Below are 18424 nucleotides of genomic sequence, written 5' to 3'. Positions count from 1 at the left end.
CTTAATTTTTAACAACAAAAAGCTTTATTTTTGGCTTGATAGGTTTCATGGTTTCAGGGGTTTCTAGCCATGTTTGGCTCTACTGATTGTAGACCAATGATGAGACAAAATATGGTGGAACAGAAGTGGAGGATACAACCAGATACAGCCCACAGAGTCATACTCACAGTGATGTAGTCCTTCTAGCTATACCTTACCTCCTGATGTTCCAGGGCCTACTAAAATAGTGCCACTAGCTAAGAGCCAAGTCTTCTAGAATGAGCCTGTGTGGGACTTTCCTATTCAAACTATGCCATTTTGCCCCTGGGCTCCAAAGACTACATGTGTTTGATAATGCAAAATGTGTTTAGTCTATATCTAAGAATTCCCATAATTTTAACACTTGCAACATTGTCCAAAAGGTAGGTCAACAGTCTTTTCTAATACTCAAGGCAGGCTCTGTGGATGTCACTCAGTTGGTAGAGTGCCTAGCATATGATAGACGCGCCTAGAATTCCACTTTTCTGGTACCAGTTTTTTCTGTCATACTTTTTGTCACTATGGGGAACTATACTGGATATAAACACCTTCCATGGAGGAAGGAGATATTTTGGCTCTTGATTTCTGTCTGGCTCTGTTGATCCTGCACAAACTGTTCACCTCATGGTGGGTGGGAAGCAGAAAAAGAGAAAGAAGGCCCTATGACAAAATGCAGCTCTAAGGATCCCTAGTAACCTAACTTCTTTCAACTAGGCACCACCTCCCAAAGTTTGCAGAGCCTCCCAAAATAGTGCCACAAGCTGGAGACCAGTCCTTCAACAGTAAGCCTGAGAAGGATAGCTATATCCTCCTCAGGAACTATAACATAATCTTAGGTATTTTTTTTATATTTTTAAAAATGTTCTTAGGATAATTCGGATAGCCTCAGTGGGCTGCTGAAAGAGCACATGACATGAATACATTAAATAGTTAAGAACCTCTCAATGCTTGATATAGTGGCACACATATCTCTTCCTAAGCACTTGAAAAGTCAAGCTAGGAGAACCACAGGTTGTAGGGCAGCCTGGACTACACAGCCGACCCTGTCTAAGAAAAGGAGCTTCTGGATTAGAGTCGCTTTATTTCACTTGTAACACATTTTTATAATAAGAAATAATGTCTTCAATTAGATCTTCCTAATTCTCTTTTTTGTTGTTGTTTGTTGTTCATGGTGCTGGGAACCAAAACTAGGGCCTTGAATTTGCTTTGCATTTGGCCATGTAGCTAAAGCCCAGCCTTTCTGTCGTCTTCATTCTAAGAAGGTACTTTGATCTTTCTTAAAGCACCAGAGAAGTTACTCAAACTATATGAACAGTGGTAGGGACAACTGGTGAGGAAGAATAACAATGAAAGATGAAAATTACAGTTTACTAAAGTAAATAAATGCAGAGTTCTACAACAAGCATTCTAACAAATGTAGCTTTCCGTATAAAATAGGAATAGTCTTAAAGTTAACAAGTCAGAGTTTCATCTGGTGTGGTGACAATTGGCTTGTAGTCCTAGAACCCAAGAAGGTAAGGCAGAAGCATTGTATGCTTAACCCATTAACCCAATCTATATAATTAGACACTGTCTCAAAAAAAAATCCATGGTAGTATTAAAAGTAATGAAATCCTCTTATTTGCAATGTGTCTGAAACCTAAAAATTGTTAAGTAAAATAACTCAGGCACAAAAACATAAATACTGCAAGATTTCACTCTTGAACTCTAAGAAAGTTGATCTTCAAAAGTTGCGAGTAAAATGGTGATTTCCAGACCTGGGGATAAGGAAGGATAAAGAAATGGTGATTAATGGGTGTCAGATTATAACAGAAGCAAGAAGATTTAGTGTGCTAAAAGTAATTATTTTGAAAGGTTTTGCCCTAAAGAAATAAATATCTTAGAGAAGATAGATATGCCTAACCTAACTTAAACATAGAGTGCATTAAAATCACAAGAGATAATCGATTAATACGTACAATTTTTGATTTTCATGTGATAGTTAAAAATAAATTTTAAATATTCATTATTTCAAAAGAGCTTCATGCTTTTGAGATAGTTTTTTATACATCTTCCTATAGTAAGTCATAAAATATAAGTTTAACTTACAAAGAACATACACAATAATTGATCTTATGTGTCTAAGTATATATCTAGGTACCTCTGTTCTCTTTAGTCTTGAAGCAGTACTTTTCATTTCTTTGGATTTCTAGTAAACTGTAATTTTGCCTTTGACTTTAATCAAGGGAAATACAATTTTTATGACCAATAATAATTTCCTCAATACAAAGTTGCCTTAGTTCAATCTTCTTGTACCATAAGTTGGGCTGCTTGAGCAACATGTGTGCATTTGTCAGTTTTGGAAGCTGAGAAATCAAGGTGCCTCCAGATGCAGATGTCTGTCTTCTCATTGTATCCTTACAGCGGTTCAAACTCTTCCTAATGCTGCAACCCTTTGATACAGTTCATGTTGTGGTGACCCCTAACCATAAAATTATTTTTTGGCTACCTCATAAATAGCTGTATCTTTGCTGCTGTTACAAATCATAATGTAAAATGTCTGATGTGCAGGATATCTGATATGCAATCCCTGAAGGGTCGCAACCCACAGGTTGAGAAGCCGCTTACAAGGTGAAAGAGGAGAGAGAATAAAAACAAGTTTTCTTTTATTCTTTTTTTTTTACATTTGTATATTTATTTATTTATAATTCATTAACATGTGAACACACCTACTAAAACAAGTCCATACCTCCTAATCCTTCCCAAACTGTTTCACTAACTGGGGACCAAATAGTCAAACATGTGAGCCATTTGGGATCATTCTCCTTCAGAAGAGTTATTAACTCTTCCAAGTTGGTAACCACCATTTTACTTGCAACTTCTGTGGGATTTGGCCTATAGAATATAGTTGTATGAACTTTACGTTAATCAATTGTCCTCTTCAAGCCTAATATGAAATATGATATGTATTCTTTGAGTGTATTTCTGTTTTTATCTGTTTTTAGTATAATGTAGATTATTTGATCAGACACCTATGAGCTATTCTAATCCTGGATTTGCCATAAATTCTTACTAGCAAAAATAACTATCTGAGGTGGAAGAGCTGTAAATTTAGATTAGTTGTATTAGATGCAATTGAAAGCAGTCATATTGAGTGAATTGGGCAATTTTAGAAAGACAGATATTTTGTTTTCTCTCCTTTGTAGTTCCTAGACTTTATGCAGATAGATAGAGTCATATATGTATATGTGATATAAAATGAAAGTAACCCTGTTTAAACAGATGAGACAACATTAGGGTAGAGGGGTGAGAATAACAGAAGAAATGGGGGTTATAAATGGAATATGCTCAACATATAGTATATACATATACAAAACCTAAAGGAAATTCATACTAACTACTGTGCAAGGTTAGATATGATCTGACATGGTAGTCTAATTTTAAGTACCTTTAGAAGGATATATATCTTATCATATAGCACATCTGTTTTTCTTTTTTGTGCAATTTTTTAAATTAAAAACAAACTTAATTTACATGTAAATCCAAGTTCCTTCTCCCTCCCAGCCTCTCATTCCCCCACCCCACTTCCCAGGGAAAGTGAGGCCTTCCATAAATACTGGTTTCACTGCAAGAGGCCCCAGAAACTGCCCAGGCCTCCTAACTGTCACCCAAGTTCAGGGGTCCTGATTCAGTCCTATGCTGAATTGTCTGGCTATGGTCCGTGAGCTCCCGCTTGCTCAAACACATCTGTTTTTCATATTAAAATTATGTTTCCATCTTTGGTCTGAGCATTTTCTCTGTATTGTGAGTCTGTCATCCTTCTAATTGGACATCATTTCTCATTTTTTATTTGCTAACACCTAAAACCCAGACCATTTGAATAGGCATCTTACCTTTCATAGCATAAGTTTCAATTTATGAAAACCAGAAAAGAAAAAAAAATTGCCAGGCAGTAGTGGCATACACCTTTGATCCCAACACTTGGGAGGCAGAGGCAGGCAGATCTTTGGGAGTTCGAGGCCAGCTTGGTCCACAAAGCTACACAGAGAAACCCTGTCTCAAAAAACTAAAACAAACAAACCCAAAAAATTGATTTACTCTAACTTCAAAAGTCCCTGTAGTCTTTAACAGTTCCAATGTTGTTTAAAAGTTGAAGTGCAGAGTCTTCTTCTGCGACTTGGGCAATCTTTTTTTTTTTTTTTAACTTCAATCAGATAGTAAATTACATACTTCCAATATACAATGGTATAGAGTAAATATTCCCATTCCAAAAGGGAAGAATGGGGACATAGCAAGGGAAATATCTGACCAAAGCAAAACCAAAAACCTAAGCAGCTAAAACACCAAATCCTTAAGCTGTATGTCGATCATCTGGAGCTCATGGTGAACTTAGGACTCCAAGGTACATTAATAGCCCTCCCTGCCCCTCCAGCTCAGCTGACTGCAGCACACATAATCATGCTCTTAGACCGGCTCTATTGTTGTCTGTGGCTTTCTTTGGTAAACATCCTATGGTCCTAGCATCCTAAAAGCTACATCACAACTCGAACTTGACCTTCACAGCTCCATATAATAGCTTATCAGAGTCTCTGTGCAAGAACTCTGATCTGGCCACACAGTGGCCTGGCCTCAGTGGCACTCAGAAGCTATGAGACAAAACCCTATAACCTCTCCCCTGAGCCATGCATTGGATATATGAGGAATACATGCCCAGGAAAGAGAGCTGTGGGAACTAGGGTATACTTTTAGTCTGGCCTTTTTACTGTTTTCAGTCTCAAGCCTTTCACTCTTCTTTCTCCGGCTCCCAAAAGCCTGCCACACTCCCAGGCAAGCCTTTGCAATGTTGGATCACAGTTGCTGGTTACAACCCTGGCAGCACTTCAAGAATGTAGTTGGATTGTTCTTCTCACATGCAGGCCATCCTTTGGCAGAGCTAGTTACTGATGCCATCAGGGGGCAATGCTTCACAAGTGGAATCGCAGACATTAGACACACAGCTGGGCAGTCCTTAGGAGCCCAGTTACAAATGCTTGTTCCATCCCTACACACATACATACACACACGCACATGCACATAGCACGTGTGCATGCACGCATACACATACATACACACACACCTCATCTAGCAATATTCTGCTTACCAGATTTCCACAGTGTCCTGTGACACTTACTCTGAGTTTGGTTCACAGAATCTTGGGCTGCTGAGTCCCCAATGCATCAGTGGTTATTTTGAAATGGTGTAAGAGAGGCTTTCTTGGTATTGCCTTATGCTGATTCTGGTCCTTAAAAATGTCTGTTTCTGAAAATAAAGTGCATATTTTCTAAGATTTTCCTGACTGTAGTTATGGTGATACTCCCTCTCTCCCTGGCTTTTTTTTTTTTTTTTTTTTTTTTTTTTTTTTTTAGCCTGTTATAAGTTTATTTGGGTTGGGTTTTTTTTTTTTTTTTTCCCAAATCTGTTTCCTTGCTGAGTTTCTTTGCCTCTTTTTTTGTTTTGTTTTGTGTGTGTGTGTTTGTTTGTTTTGTTTTTTCCAGACATGGGTTAATCTGTGTAGCTTTTAGAACTATGCTAACCTCGAACTCACACAGATCTGCCTTCCTCTGCCTCCCAAACACTGGGGATTAAAGGTGTGCTCCTTGCTCAGTTTCTTATCCCATGTTACTGACTTTCTTCTCTATGTCCTGAGTTGATTTCCTTTCTTCAGTCACCTGCTTCCTTATGTCTTTTTTTGAAGTCATTGATCATTTTTACAAGTAAACATTTCAATTCTTTATTTCTAGTTCAGTGTCTTTGGATTTGGTAATTAAAGAGTTTCAATCTCTTAGAAAGTCGCATTACATTTTATTTCTTGTGGTTTTGTGTTGTGATTTGTGTAGCTGATAAGAATTGATATGTATCCTATGATTTTATTTGGGCATCTTGTTAGTGCACAATCCTCACTTGGAAGTTCAACCCCAATGCCATCAAGAGAGGAGAAAATAAACTACTTTGTTAGGAGACACCCAGTCCCCCAAATATAGAAAAACACTTTAAAGTGGTTAAAGCCAGCAATGCAAGTAAGATAAACCACTAGCAGTTTAACCATGCTCCGGGTGAAAGAGAACAGTGGGCACAGCGAGCCTTCCAAGATTGCAAGATGGTGCCGCTGTCAGCTTTGGCCAGAAGAGCTTCTTTCTGCAGGGAACAGGACTTAATGCAGAGACTCAACACTGGTCAGAATGCTGAGAGTAAGTGACTGTTGGGTGCCCATCCCTAAATGGAACCTCTGTATCAATGTGCAAACCCTTGGGGAAATCACAGAAGAGGGGAACAGAAAGTAAAAGAGATGGATGATGGGGTGAGGGTGTGTGAAATGCTGTCTGCTCGACATGACATGGTCATGGCACTCATGAACTCGCTGCTGCATTTAGGCCTTACCTGCACAAGCTCAAGCCATAAAGGTCAGTCAATATCCTAACTGGCAGTAATAATTGGATCCAGTGGGTTACCAAAGGTAGGGCATGTAACAGGCTTTCTTTTAGGTCACAAATAGCTCTCAAATCATGGCATGGAGACTTATCATTAGTTTCAAATGTTTGGCCTTAGCTTAGGTTCATTTCTTGTTAGCTCTTGTAACTTAACCTCTCTTCATCTACATTTTGCCCAGACTTTTTACCTTCCTTTCTTTCAGTATGCCATACTTTCACTGCTTCTTGTGTCTGGCTGTCTGGCTGGCAACTGCCTGTTCTGGCTCCTGGCATGTCCCTCCCTTTTTCCCTCTTATCTCCTCTCCTCTCTGAAACCTAGATTTCTTCTACTTATTCTCTCTGCAAGCCAGCCACACCTACCCTTCTCCTGCCTAGCTACTGGCCATTCAGCTTTTTATTAGACCAGTCAGGTGCCTTAGGCAAGCAAGGTGATACAGCCACACACCTTTACATCATTAACAAAGACAACAGAAACAAATGTAACAAACACACCTTCCTATAGTTAAAATAATATTTTGTGGCATAAACAAATGTAACATATCTTTAAATAGTTAAAATAATATTCTACAATGGGGAGGTCACATAAAGGTTGAGGAGGTATATATATATATATATATATATATATATATATATATATATATACTTTATATATTGGATCCTTTTTTTTCACATGTATAACTTACTAAGAAAAATAAAATCACTTCTCTCTCCACTGCCCCAAATCCATTTTCAAAGCTCTGTCGTTGTAGTAGGATTATTATCTATTTCTGCAATACTTCTCCACCTTCAGTTTCCATGCTTTTAATTCCATATAAAATCAAGTTTAGTTTATTTAGATTTCTTTGTTTCATCATGGGTTTTTGCAGTGCTGAAGATTGATCCTGAAGCCTCATGCAAGTTAGGTGACTGCTGTATCACCAAGATGTATCCTAGCCCATTGAATTTTTTAGTTAAGTAACTTGGTTTGCATGTCTGCAGTCCCAACCACTAGTGACTCTGGGGTTACAGAACTGCAAATTCAGGCCTATTTGGACTATATAGTAAAAATCAATCTAATACTGTTTAATAGATTAAAATAATGCATTCCCTTCTATAACTCTCATTAACTTATGCCCACATTCTTATAAATTCTTTACTGTTAACTATTCTCTAGTTCTCTGGTGTTTGTTAACCTAACTTACATGTATTAAGGCTGTAATAAAGCTGCATAGCACAACTTCCTATTCTGTCTAGACACACAGAACCTTTGACCAAACAATGCATCATCTCACATACATCAAACTCCATACAAATATATTTATAGCATAGAGACAGTATAGCCAATAAGTAGTTGACTAGTATGGATAGCTGTATTTTATCACAGTGATTCCATTCATTGAACAGTTAACACCTGACACTGATGTCCCAGTGAATAATACTAAGTAATATTGAGCAATATTGACTGAGCTATTAATACCCATCTGTAAAATTTGGTTTTAGGAAACCAGATAAGTTTTGAATTAAATCAAATTTAAAAATCTATTTCCTCAGTTTCATCTAGCCATATTTCAAGTGTTAAATACTCATGGTTACTATGTCTCACTGTGTAGATATGGAATGTTTCCATTAACATAGAAATTTTTATGGGACAGTGCTGCTCTACAGAGTTTGCAACAGATGGAAAATACTCAGCCTTGGTTTCCAAAACAAGGAGTTAGCCAAGGCCCATGGTGCCAAAAAGGTAGTAGTAACTAGGTTGTTTCACTAGAGGCCTAACTAGTCACTTCTGTTTGTTTGTTAGCTTAGAAATTTGTTATTACTGTCTCAGTTTCTAGTCTCAGTAGAATTCATCTCATTTGGGATGAAGTGCAGCCAGCTGAAACAGCAGTTGTTTCATGCCTTTGCCTAGGCTGAGTGTCCTTGCAGGCACCCAGTTAATATTAACCGCACAGCAACAATCCCGGTACGGCATGAGTATGCGGAGGTCCTCTAGCTCTTACCTGTATGCCTCTTCTACCAGTCCACCTCAAATGGTGCTTTTTGTGCTAACAACCTTCTAGATATTCTTCTGCAAAATGTGTCTTGCAGAAGATTTTTAATCTACCTAATACAAGTTAATATTAGTTCACTTGTAATCTGTGCTGACTTGGTCGTGTTCTATATAATGAACATTCACACCATGACACTAGATAAAAGAATGTCCAATGAAGATTTTAAGTCCTTGGTTAGCAAGAGGCAAGCAAGAGCTTGGTTCTCAGTGTTGGCTCATTGCCAGCTTCTCACTTGTAGCAAACTGATTTCCTAAGTACCACATTCTGCAAGTCTTTAGTAACTGTTAAGTATGTTCTGCCCTCATCTATCCTTAATCTTTTTTCACTTCACTCTTCCTGATCTATATTTTCTCTTTACTTAACAGACAGTGTGGAGCATTCATTATTAAGACAATTGGGCAGCTCTAGTCCAGCTCAACTGATTTCTTGTCCATTGATCCTTGTGTGACCAAGACCCAGCTTCAAGGAACCGGCTAGAAGCTGCCCGTTGTGAAACTTAGGGTTAGTTAATATCTCACCATACTTAATTTATTCCGTGATAAGCTGTCTGAATTTGATGAAATTTGCTTTTACTACTGTTTTACAAGTTTTAATTAGGTAGATGTGGCATTTGGCTTTTTATGTGTTAGTTTAATTGCAATAACACTTTCTACATGTTTTATCCATTCCATAAATAATAACTATACCAAGATTAGTGAGGTGTCTTTCATTTCCTCTACTTTGTATTACTTCTTTTAATCTCAGAGTTTTCGTCATTTTGTTTTCTCTTTGATGCTTAAACATTTTGGATAAGATTCATGTCTAATAGAATTTTAATATTTCCATAACTTATAGGATATAGTAGCTTTAATGGTTTCGATTTCTCAATTTGCTTTGCTGTGTTATCACTTAGTATGCTTTGTCAAATTTTTTATCTGTTACTGCTACTCATTTAGTGTTGTTTCTGCCATGGTTTTCTGAATTTAAATAGTATTTAATACTTTATGATAACATCTCCCAAATACTAGAAATACCACCAGCATGATCAATATTCTTGCTTTTTTAGCTAATTAATTAAACGATATTAAATTTTTTCTCTAATGTTTCAGATAAAAGTGTAACCTCACATATCATCATCCATTTGATATCGAAGTTTTTATATGCTATCGATCCACCTCATAGAACTTTTATAGAAGAAGTGGTCCCTTCTTACATTATCATATGCTATTCCAGTGTATAGTACTCTTAGAATATTTTCCTCCTTTTCTCATTTTACTGATATATACAATTACACGTAATTCATTTTAAAAAGACAGTTATTTTCATAAAATGTAAAATTATTTCTTACACCAAGAGAAAACTGTAGATTCTAGGTCCAGGGCCAACTCACAGTATAAACTTGGGAAGTGATAAAAAGGAGTCATTGTTTAAAAGATAAAGAACAAGTCATATATTTCTAATCAGGAAATTTTCTGTAGTAGGACAAGAAATGCCTCTTTTTATATGTACTTGCAGTTCTTTCACTGACTTGTTAATTTGAGAACGGAAGGAGAAAAGTCTAAATATTGGCATTACCCTAATAACTCACCCTTTCCTCACCTATTCCAACCCCAAATGCATTCAGTGCTCAGCATCAGTGCAGAAACAAGATGACCAGATCCCAGACTTTCCCATGGGTCAAATAGGCGTTTTTCTTTTGAAACCATGAGTATGTTTGTCAATCAAATGGTTTCCTTAGAACAGTTGGACCCCATGTCTATATACTGACATACAAATGTCTCGTGCACTAATTATTTTCAGTTTTTAAAATTTAATACACTAGTCCCATAATGAAATTTCAAAAGATTTTGTTCTGTAATTTAGAAAATTATTAACCAGTGATGTTAGAAATCTTTTTTAATAGCACTGTCCATGAGAACAAAAAAAGTTACTGTTTGATTTTTAAAATGTTAAACATGATGCTAAACAAATCCTGGACTGTTAATAAAAATGAATGATGTATTATATTATTGGACAAAGAATTCTAATAATAATTCATACCCATGTATTTCTTCTAGTTATATAAATATATGCATACATACATATAAACATGTATATTATGTGTGTGCTCATATACATCATATACACATACAATTCATGCATGTGTACAGTCTTGAAGTTAGCTTTATTTTGAGAATTTAATAAAAACTTTGAAATTTACTGACAATTGAGTTATGGATAGTATCATTTGTCCTTCTTAGGTTAGCCTGGTAAGCCAAATATGCTGCCCCTCAAAATGGAAAGAGAGAGCAAAAATTCTCCTTACACATTCTAAGTAAAGCCCATTTATTTGTTTCTAGTTTTAGTATATCTGCAATCAATTTATAGTAATTTTTTACTTATTTAGTGCCACTTTTGAAAAAACAATCTGAAGAAATCACCTGAAATTCGCTATGTTAAAATGAAATGAATACTATAAATATAAGTGCAACATTCACATGACTTTGCAACTTGTTTTGCCAAAATACAATCAAAATAGAAAGGGGTATTCAAATTTTAAAACTTTATCTTGATTAGTGATTTCTTCAGACTGGAATGGAATCACATGCAAAATTCTTTGTATGTTCTCCAAAAATTGTTCTTGGGTAATATCAAAATTCAGAGTCAAAGGCCTGGAGAGAACATTCAAAAAACAGCAGATTCAACTTTGACTATCAGATTTCAGTGTTCCATTGCTACTATTACAAATTTCTAATTTCTAGACCAATACCTTTGACTAAAATTTATTCTAAAATCTCCCTAGATGTAAAAGAGGCATAGGAAGGCTGGAGGGATCCTCAGTTAGGAAAGTGCTTGCCATGAAATCGAGAGGACCTGAGTTCAGTTCCCAGAAGCCATGTAAGACAGCTAAGCATGGTGACTCACACCATTAATCTCAGTGCCTGCACACTGACACACATGCACACACACACACACACACACACACACACACACACCATATACCACATACCAAAGGTTAAGGGAAAGCTTTTTCCTGAAGGATAGGTATGAATCATACTCATATTGCAGGCATGGTGGTACATTCCTTCAGTCCCAGCACTCAAGATGAATCTCTCAACTCAAGGCCACCTGGTCTACATAGAGAGTTTCAGACTGCCAGAGCTACACAGTTGAGACCCTGTCTCAAAAATAAAACCAAGTAAAAAATAATAATACTCATGTTTGTGCTTTGTTTTCATAGCTGTGCATGTATTCCTAAAGGTATGCTGTCAGCTCCCACCCTTTCTTGTTGAACACCATTTTCTGATTCCCATCTGCACTGGCTGCTGGCATTGCACCTGCAGCATGGTTTTGACTCTACTTGTACTTAATGCATTCTGCTTATTTCAACAGTCACGCTACTCAAGATCGCTTTCTTTATATTGCCAAGTTTTACATTTTTTGTTTCCATCTGACAATTTTTTTTCTACCTATTAGTCTCATGGTTATTTGTCTAGGTTCTTAAAATATGAAATAGCATATATAAATTTCCATAAATAAGAGATTATGTATTTCCAGTTTTATTATTCTTATACATCCTGATTGACAAAGAGTAAATTAATATAATGCCAAGCTTGGCTATAGTTAACTGAAAATGCATAGTAATAGATTGTATAGTTAGACATTTCATGTAAGGTATCACTCACTAGTGCGTGATTACATATTTACATTTTTTCAAAACATGTAATCCACAAATTTCCCATCTGTTTATTGGTCATTTACTCATGATAATGTATTTATTAATAAACAGAAGGTACAATTTCATTATTTGACAGTATCTGACAATTTTCTTAAGAAAGTTAGTGTCTTAACCATATTTTGATTAAAATTTATACCTAATAGAAGTTAATTGTCATTTAGTACTTATGATGGTCAATACTGGTTTCAGCTTGACAGGATCTACAATCACTAAATAGACTAGCCTCTGGGCATTTCTGTGAGAGGTTATGTTGGTTAAATGAAGTGAGAAGGTTTACCCTAAACATGAGTACCATCATTCCATGGACTGAGGTCCTAGACTGAATGGAAAGGAGAAAGCTAGCTGAATAGCAGCATTCATGTCTACTTCTTGACTCTGGACGAAGGAGAACAGCTGCCTAAGGCTCCTGCCACTATGACCCCACCCTCCATAAACTTTTCCTGCCCTAAATTTTTGTTGCCAGGTATTTTTGTCACAACACTATGAAAAGTAACTGAAACAAAATTCTACTGAGAAGTTGGGACCATTGCTGTTAAAAACATATTACCCTGTGGTTGTTCAGCCTTTGTAATTGTTGGCAAGAGAAATGTGTAAGAGTTTGAAACTTTGAGGGAAAGTCCTAGAGTGTTATCTAAGCAGTACTTAACATGTCATTCTGGTAGGGATTAAAAGATTAGAATGTTAGGAGAAGCACAGACAGAAGACATGGCTACACTCCTAAAGTTCAAGGAGGAACAAAGACTATTGGGCACTAAGCTAAGTCTACCTGTGACTAAGAATCTGACTATTCTGCCCCTGTATGAGAATGTGTGAGGCTGAATTTAAAAGTATTGGACCAATGTGTTTAGCAAAGGAAAATTCAAAGCAGGCTAGTGTTCATTCTGTAGAATGGCTACTGCTCGCTGCTTTTATCCAGGTCTACAATGAAAAGGGACAGAAAAATATTTTTTAACGTTGCTGTTTGGGGAGAAAGAAATGATGAACAAGTTTAAAATTGCAGACAAGATAAGTACTGCCATGATTATTAATGAGATAACTCAAATAAAGAGAAATCTGGTGCATGGGAAACAACAGAAAAGGTACTGAGGGCAAGACCATACCCATGGAAAGTTCCATTTTGTGAAAACGCAAGTTCATTTCAAAAGAGAAAGCCTAGTTCAGAATGTTACTGAAGGAGTTCCCTAGAAAAACAAAACCAAAAACACCTGCCACCAAAAATGTTTCTCCAGAAATCAGCATACTAAGGCCCACGCTACTGGAGACCAGGGAGCACCAGGTTGTACCCCAAACTACAGTAGAACTTCTTCACAGCAACCTCTGTGTGGCGCTGGCGTGGCAGGCATGAAAGACACAAAATTTAAGGGTCATAGAGCTTTGTTCCATGATTCCTGAGATCCACTAAGGCCAGGCAGTGTGTGTCAGTCCTGGAGTCCCTTGCAGGGAGACCCTGAGAGGCCACTACATGAAGCTGTAAAATGAAGCCTAAATTGCCTTGGAGACTCAGGGGTGTTGGCTTTGCCAGGACCATCTGAAGAGTAGAGCTGAAGGCACAGAAGGGAACCTGCTTGAAAGAGGCTGCAGTGCTGCAGGTGCCCTGATGACTCCACGGAGGGCCCCATGCCTGACATGGAACTTTGGAATTTGGTGCCTAACCCCACTGGATTTCAGTCTTACATCACTCCAGTCTTTCCATTCTAGTCTCCATCTCTCCCTTCTGGAATGGGAATGTCTGTTCTGTACTGTTGTATACTGGAAATATATAACTTACCTTTTTCTTTTTTTAATTTAATTTTTTAGAGAGTTTCATATGTAAGTACTGTAGTTATATCATTTCTACTTCTACCTATCTCTTCAACTCCTCTCACATTCCCCCCAAGTCCCTCTCAAATTCATGACCTTTAATGTTACTGTTTTACAGAGACATGCACACAGTTTTACATAAATGCAACTTGCTGAACCTATTTAGTGTTGCTCATGTGTCCATGTGTTAAACAGACCATTTGAGATTAGATAACCAATTAGGGGCCTTATCAATAGAGAAAACTGATTCTCCTTCCATCAGCAGCCATTAATTCCCTGAAGTCTTTGTGTGTGGTGGAACCTGCTGAGATTTCCTCCATCCATGTTGGGATGTCAACTACTGTTGTCATTTTTCAAGGTCTTTTTCAAGCAACCTTATTGGTGGGATGCCATGGGTGCAGCTCTCCTGTCATACCTAGAAAACACAGTTCTCTGACTTTTAAAATCTTTCGCCACCCTCTTCTGCAGTGTTCTCTGAGCCTTAGGTGTACAGTTTGTGTTGTGTAGATGTAGCAAATGGAATTGGGCACCCCACAGTCCCTTCTCTGGGTTTTGACCAGTTGTAGATTGCTGTAATAGCCTTCAGCCACTGGGAAAAAAGGGGGGAAAAAAAAGCTTTTTTGATAAGGGGTGTGAACTTCACTCAGCTGTGGGCATACCCCCCTCTGAGAGGTGGATGGGCGGTAGGATGGGGAGACATGCAGGGCAGGAGAAGTGGGGGGGAGGGGGAACTGAGGTTGGTATTTAAAATGAAAAAAAGAAAAGTAAATTATACTTGAGTAGGAAAGTTTCAGTAGTAGATTATCCTCTGTTGTACAGGATTTCAGAAAGAGTAAATTGCCCTGAGTCTCTGAAAAAAACTTTGCACTTCTTTTAAATAGTGTTAAAACTGTTAAAAATTATGGGGACTATAACTAGATACATTTGCATTATAAGATGGCCATAAGCCTATGGGAACAAGAAGTGGATGTCATTGACAAGGGACAGACTTGTGATTATTAATACTGTTAACTTGACAAATCTAGAATCACTGGAAACAAGCCTCACAGTATGTCTGTGAGGAATTTTCCAAGTTAGAAATTAATGGATGTGAGAAGACTCTCTAGATGTGCAAACAGCATTCCATGGGCTGGTGTTCTGGAATGAATGAAAAGAACAAAGAATGCAGTAGCATTCACCTCTCTCCATTTCCAGATTGCGGACACAAAGTGACCACCTACTTCAGGCTCCTGTCATCATTACTTCCCTACCATGACAGACTGTTCCTCAGAACTGTGAACCAAAACAAAATCTTCCAACCTTAAGTTGCTTTTGTCATAGCACCAAAAGCAGTAACTAATCCAGTATTTCTATAAAGGCTAATGCTCATAGACATCTCTTGAAAGTAATTATTTAAAAAGCAAAAGTGTGTGATGGAAGATGTCATTCTGTAAATATGTTTCTCATACTGGTTAATGAATAAAGCACTGTTGACCAATAGGAAAGGAAGATAGGAGGAACTAAGAGACAAGGAGGAAAGAGGAAGTAGTGAGGAGGAGTCAAGATGGAGAGACTGAGAGAACAAAAATCCGGGTCCATTCCCCAGTAAGATGAGACCACGTGAAAATATTAAATTAACAAAAATGGGTTAATAATTAAGACAGAGCTAGCCAATAAGAAACAAGTAACTGGCCAACAGCATTATATCAAATACAATGTGTTATTTGGGGCTGGCGCAGTAGCGGGACAAAACCAGTGGAGGGCGAAAAAACCTTATTCCTTACAAGTGTGAGAAGGAAAGTTAAACTTCTTTTAGGAAATGGCAGTATAGGTTTGCACATTGTTTTCTTTTATAAGTAGAACAGATTTTCTTCCTGAGAGCTTTAGGCTTCACAGTAGCCTTAATTGTCTCCAGTTAGTACTACTGAGAAGCTCTGTGGCATCCCTTCTAGATTTTTACCTTTGGTAGCTTTCAGTTCTTTAGTGAGTTGTCCATGATACAGCTCCAAACCAGAAAGGAACATATGCACTTTCTACCCAGAGCCCACTAGCTGTCTCTGAACCGGGGAAGGACTCCTTCAGCTTGTTCTCTATGTGCCATATCCTTGTTCAGTCACTTTACACAAATAAACTTTACACTGATAACAAGAAAGACCCCTTCTATCTTGCTTTTTCCCTTTCCAGATACTAGCATTCTGAGGGACCTCTAACTTCTATTTAGGGTAGAATTCTCTCCAAATTTTCAAAATACTGAGTCTTGTCTATCTAGCTCAATAAAAACTCTTGACTAAAGATAAAAGGCTTCAAGATATTTCATGTCCATCACATACACATTGTGATCTCTGCTTTCATTTTCAAATAAAAATGTAAACTTTAAAAATGTAATTCATCATAATTACTTTTTGTAAGCATTTTGCTCCAGTCTAGTCATAATACATATATAACACATAAGAGATGTTTAAATCTAGTGGGTATCCCATCAAAAACTATACATGAGATACTGAATTTTAAAAATCTAGTAACTATAATTCTAGATTTGGAAATTTCTTAGAAGCAGCAGAGCACAAGTCTTCCTGCATGTCAGCTTCCCAGTGATGGGCTCAGAGAAGATGCCTGTCAAGCCTCTGGGCAGTCCGACACTATCACCTGGCAGAGAATTCAGTATGGAGAAAGATGCTTTTGCTTAAAAGAATATAGTAACTAATTCAAATTTTATGTATAGTTGAATGTTTTTCTTTGTCCTGCTGGTCCCCCTGGACCAGCTTCTCTGCCACTCATAGGTCCCGCAGCCACTTATGAAATAATCACTCAGAGGTTAATATTAAATATAATTGTTTGGCCAATGGCTCGGGCTTATTACTGGCTAGCTCTCTCTTATAAATTAACCCATTTGTAATAATCAATGTATCACCACATGGCCAGGGCTTCCCGGTAATATTCTGGCATCATACCCTTTCAGTGACTATATGGTGCCTCTCTGATTCTGCCTTCTTTCTTTCTTCATCTATTTAGATTTCCCACCTAGCTATATTCTGCTTGGCCACTGGCCAGATCAGCTTTTTCAACCAATAAAAGCAACATATATTCACAGCATACAGTGGGACATCCAACATTACTTAGGGATGTCGTTCGGGGTCTTCACTTTTTTCTTTCTTCCAATTCAGAGTTCACTGATACTCTTAAAGCTTCAAGTGGTTCACAGTGGTCCCTAATAATAATGTATTTTGAAAATACAGAAAAGAAAATGGTGATATTTTTCACTTGAACAGTGTGGTAGGGCCTTTTAATCCTCAGTTAATCTTGTTTTATAGGTAATAGACATTTAAGAGACTAATTTAAAAAGGTTGACAGTGAGATAGGAAGTTACTTTTATGACTAAGTCAGATGAAATTAGAAAGGATATAATAGTTAATCACATTGTTCCAAAAAAATCTTAATTATCCTTAAGATTTTGTAGATTTCAATTTTAGATAACAATGAAATGAAGACATTTTAACATTTGTATTTATAAAATTTGGGGCTATCATAATCTGTGTGTTGTCTTCATAGTTTCTCTATTGAGTGGGACTTGTATTTACAGTAATCACAATTCATAGTAATTTAATTCCAGATATTTTGGATAATCCCTTGCATCATTCTATGATGTTGTTGTTATTGGTTTTTCAAGAAAAGGTTTCTTAGTGTAGCCTTGGCTGTCCTAGAACTCACTCTGTAGACTGAGCTGGACTCAAACTCAGAGATCTACCTGCCTCTGTCTTCTAAGTGCTGGGACTAAAGGCATACACCACCCCTGCCACCCAGCTCATTCCATTTTTTTATTCAGTTGGATAACCTGAATTGTCTGAGATGCCAGAGTAATTACAACATTGTTTTATCACTCTTACACAGTTTTTTCTATATGTACATATATATAACAGGATAATAGAAAAGTATATTGAAGACGACCGGTGGTAGCACACACCTTTAATCCCAGCACTTGTGAGCAGAGGCAGGAGGATCTCTGTGAGTTCGAGGCCAGCCTGATCTACAAGTGCTAGTTCCAGGACAGCTTCCAAAGCCACAGAGAAACCCTGTCTCGAAAACAAAACAAAAAAAGTATATTGGTTATAACTATCATTATGATATTAATACCATTATTAACAAGCAATGTGCATTAGAGATCCTATAACCAATTCTAGGTTTATAGACAGAATACAAGGCTAGAGACAGTCTCCTTTTTAACAAGTGGGTTTTGGAGGTTCACTTCACACATCATCCTGTAACTTTGTTGAAAGTATCAAACAAGCAACTGATAAATACCTCAAATTTTGTAGACCAGAGTTTGTGGATCTATTTCTAACTGAAGGAAACTGACCAAAATCTGATTTGTAAAATATAAAATTCAAGTCATTGTTAATATTTAATGTAAGACTTCACTATATAACTAAAGTTACTATATTTTTGTCTTTATTGAT

General features: G+C 37.1%; 1 protein-coding gene across 3 annotated transcripts in view; it reads left to right on the top strand.

The window, feature by feature from the left end:
- Boll (boule homolog, RNA binding protein) overlaps window positions 1-18424 on the top strand; it is a 101392-nt gene that overhangs the window by 74928 nt on the left and 8040 nt on the right. The window contains exon 11 of one of the 3 annotated variants that reach the window (XR_007834873.1): window positions 8860-8995. The exons of 1 other annotated variant lie outside the window; for it this stretch is intronic. Coding sequence is in view for 1 of the 2 variants with exons in the window: in XM_051190225.1 (XP_051046182.1) it covers window positions 8860-8883 (24 nt within the window). In the remaining variant the exon portion in view is untranslated. Of the gene's footprint in view, window positions 1-8859; window positions 9189-18424 lie in introns of those variants that run through there. One more of the 3 variants, XM_051190225.1, reaches the window with a different exon arrangement.

The sequence above is a fragment of the Phodopus roborovskii genome, unplaced genomic scaffold, assembly GCF_943737965.1.
Source record: "Phodopus roborovskii unplaced genomic scaffold, PHOROB, whole genome shotgun sequence".
In the NCBI taxonomy this organism is placed as follows: Eukaryota; Metazoa; Chordata; class Mammalia; order Rodentia; family Cricetidae; genus Phodopus; species Phodopus roborovskii.
Note: the sequence above shows the minus strand (reverse complement) of the source record. Positions and strands in the feature narration are given on the sequence as shown.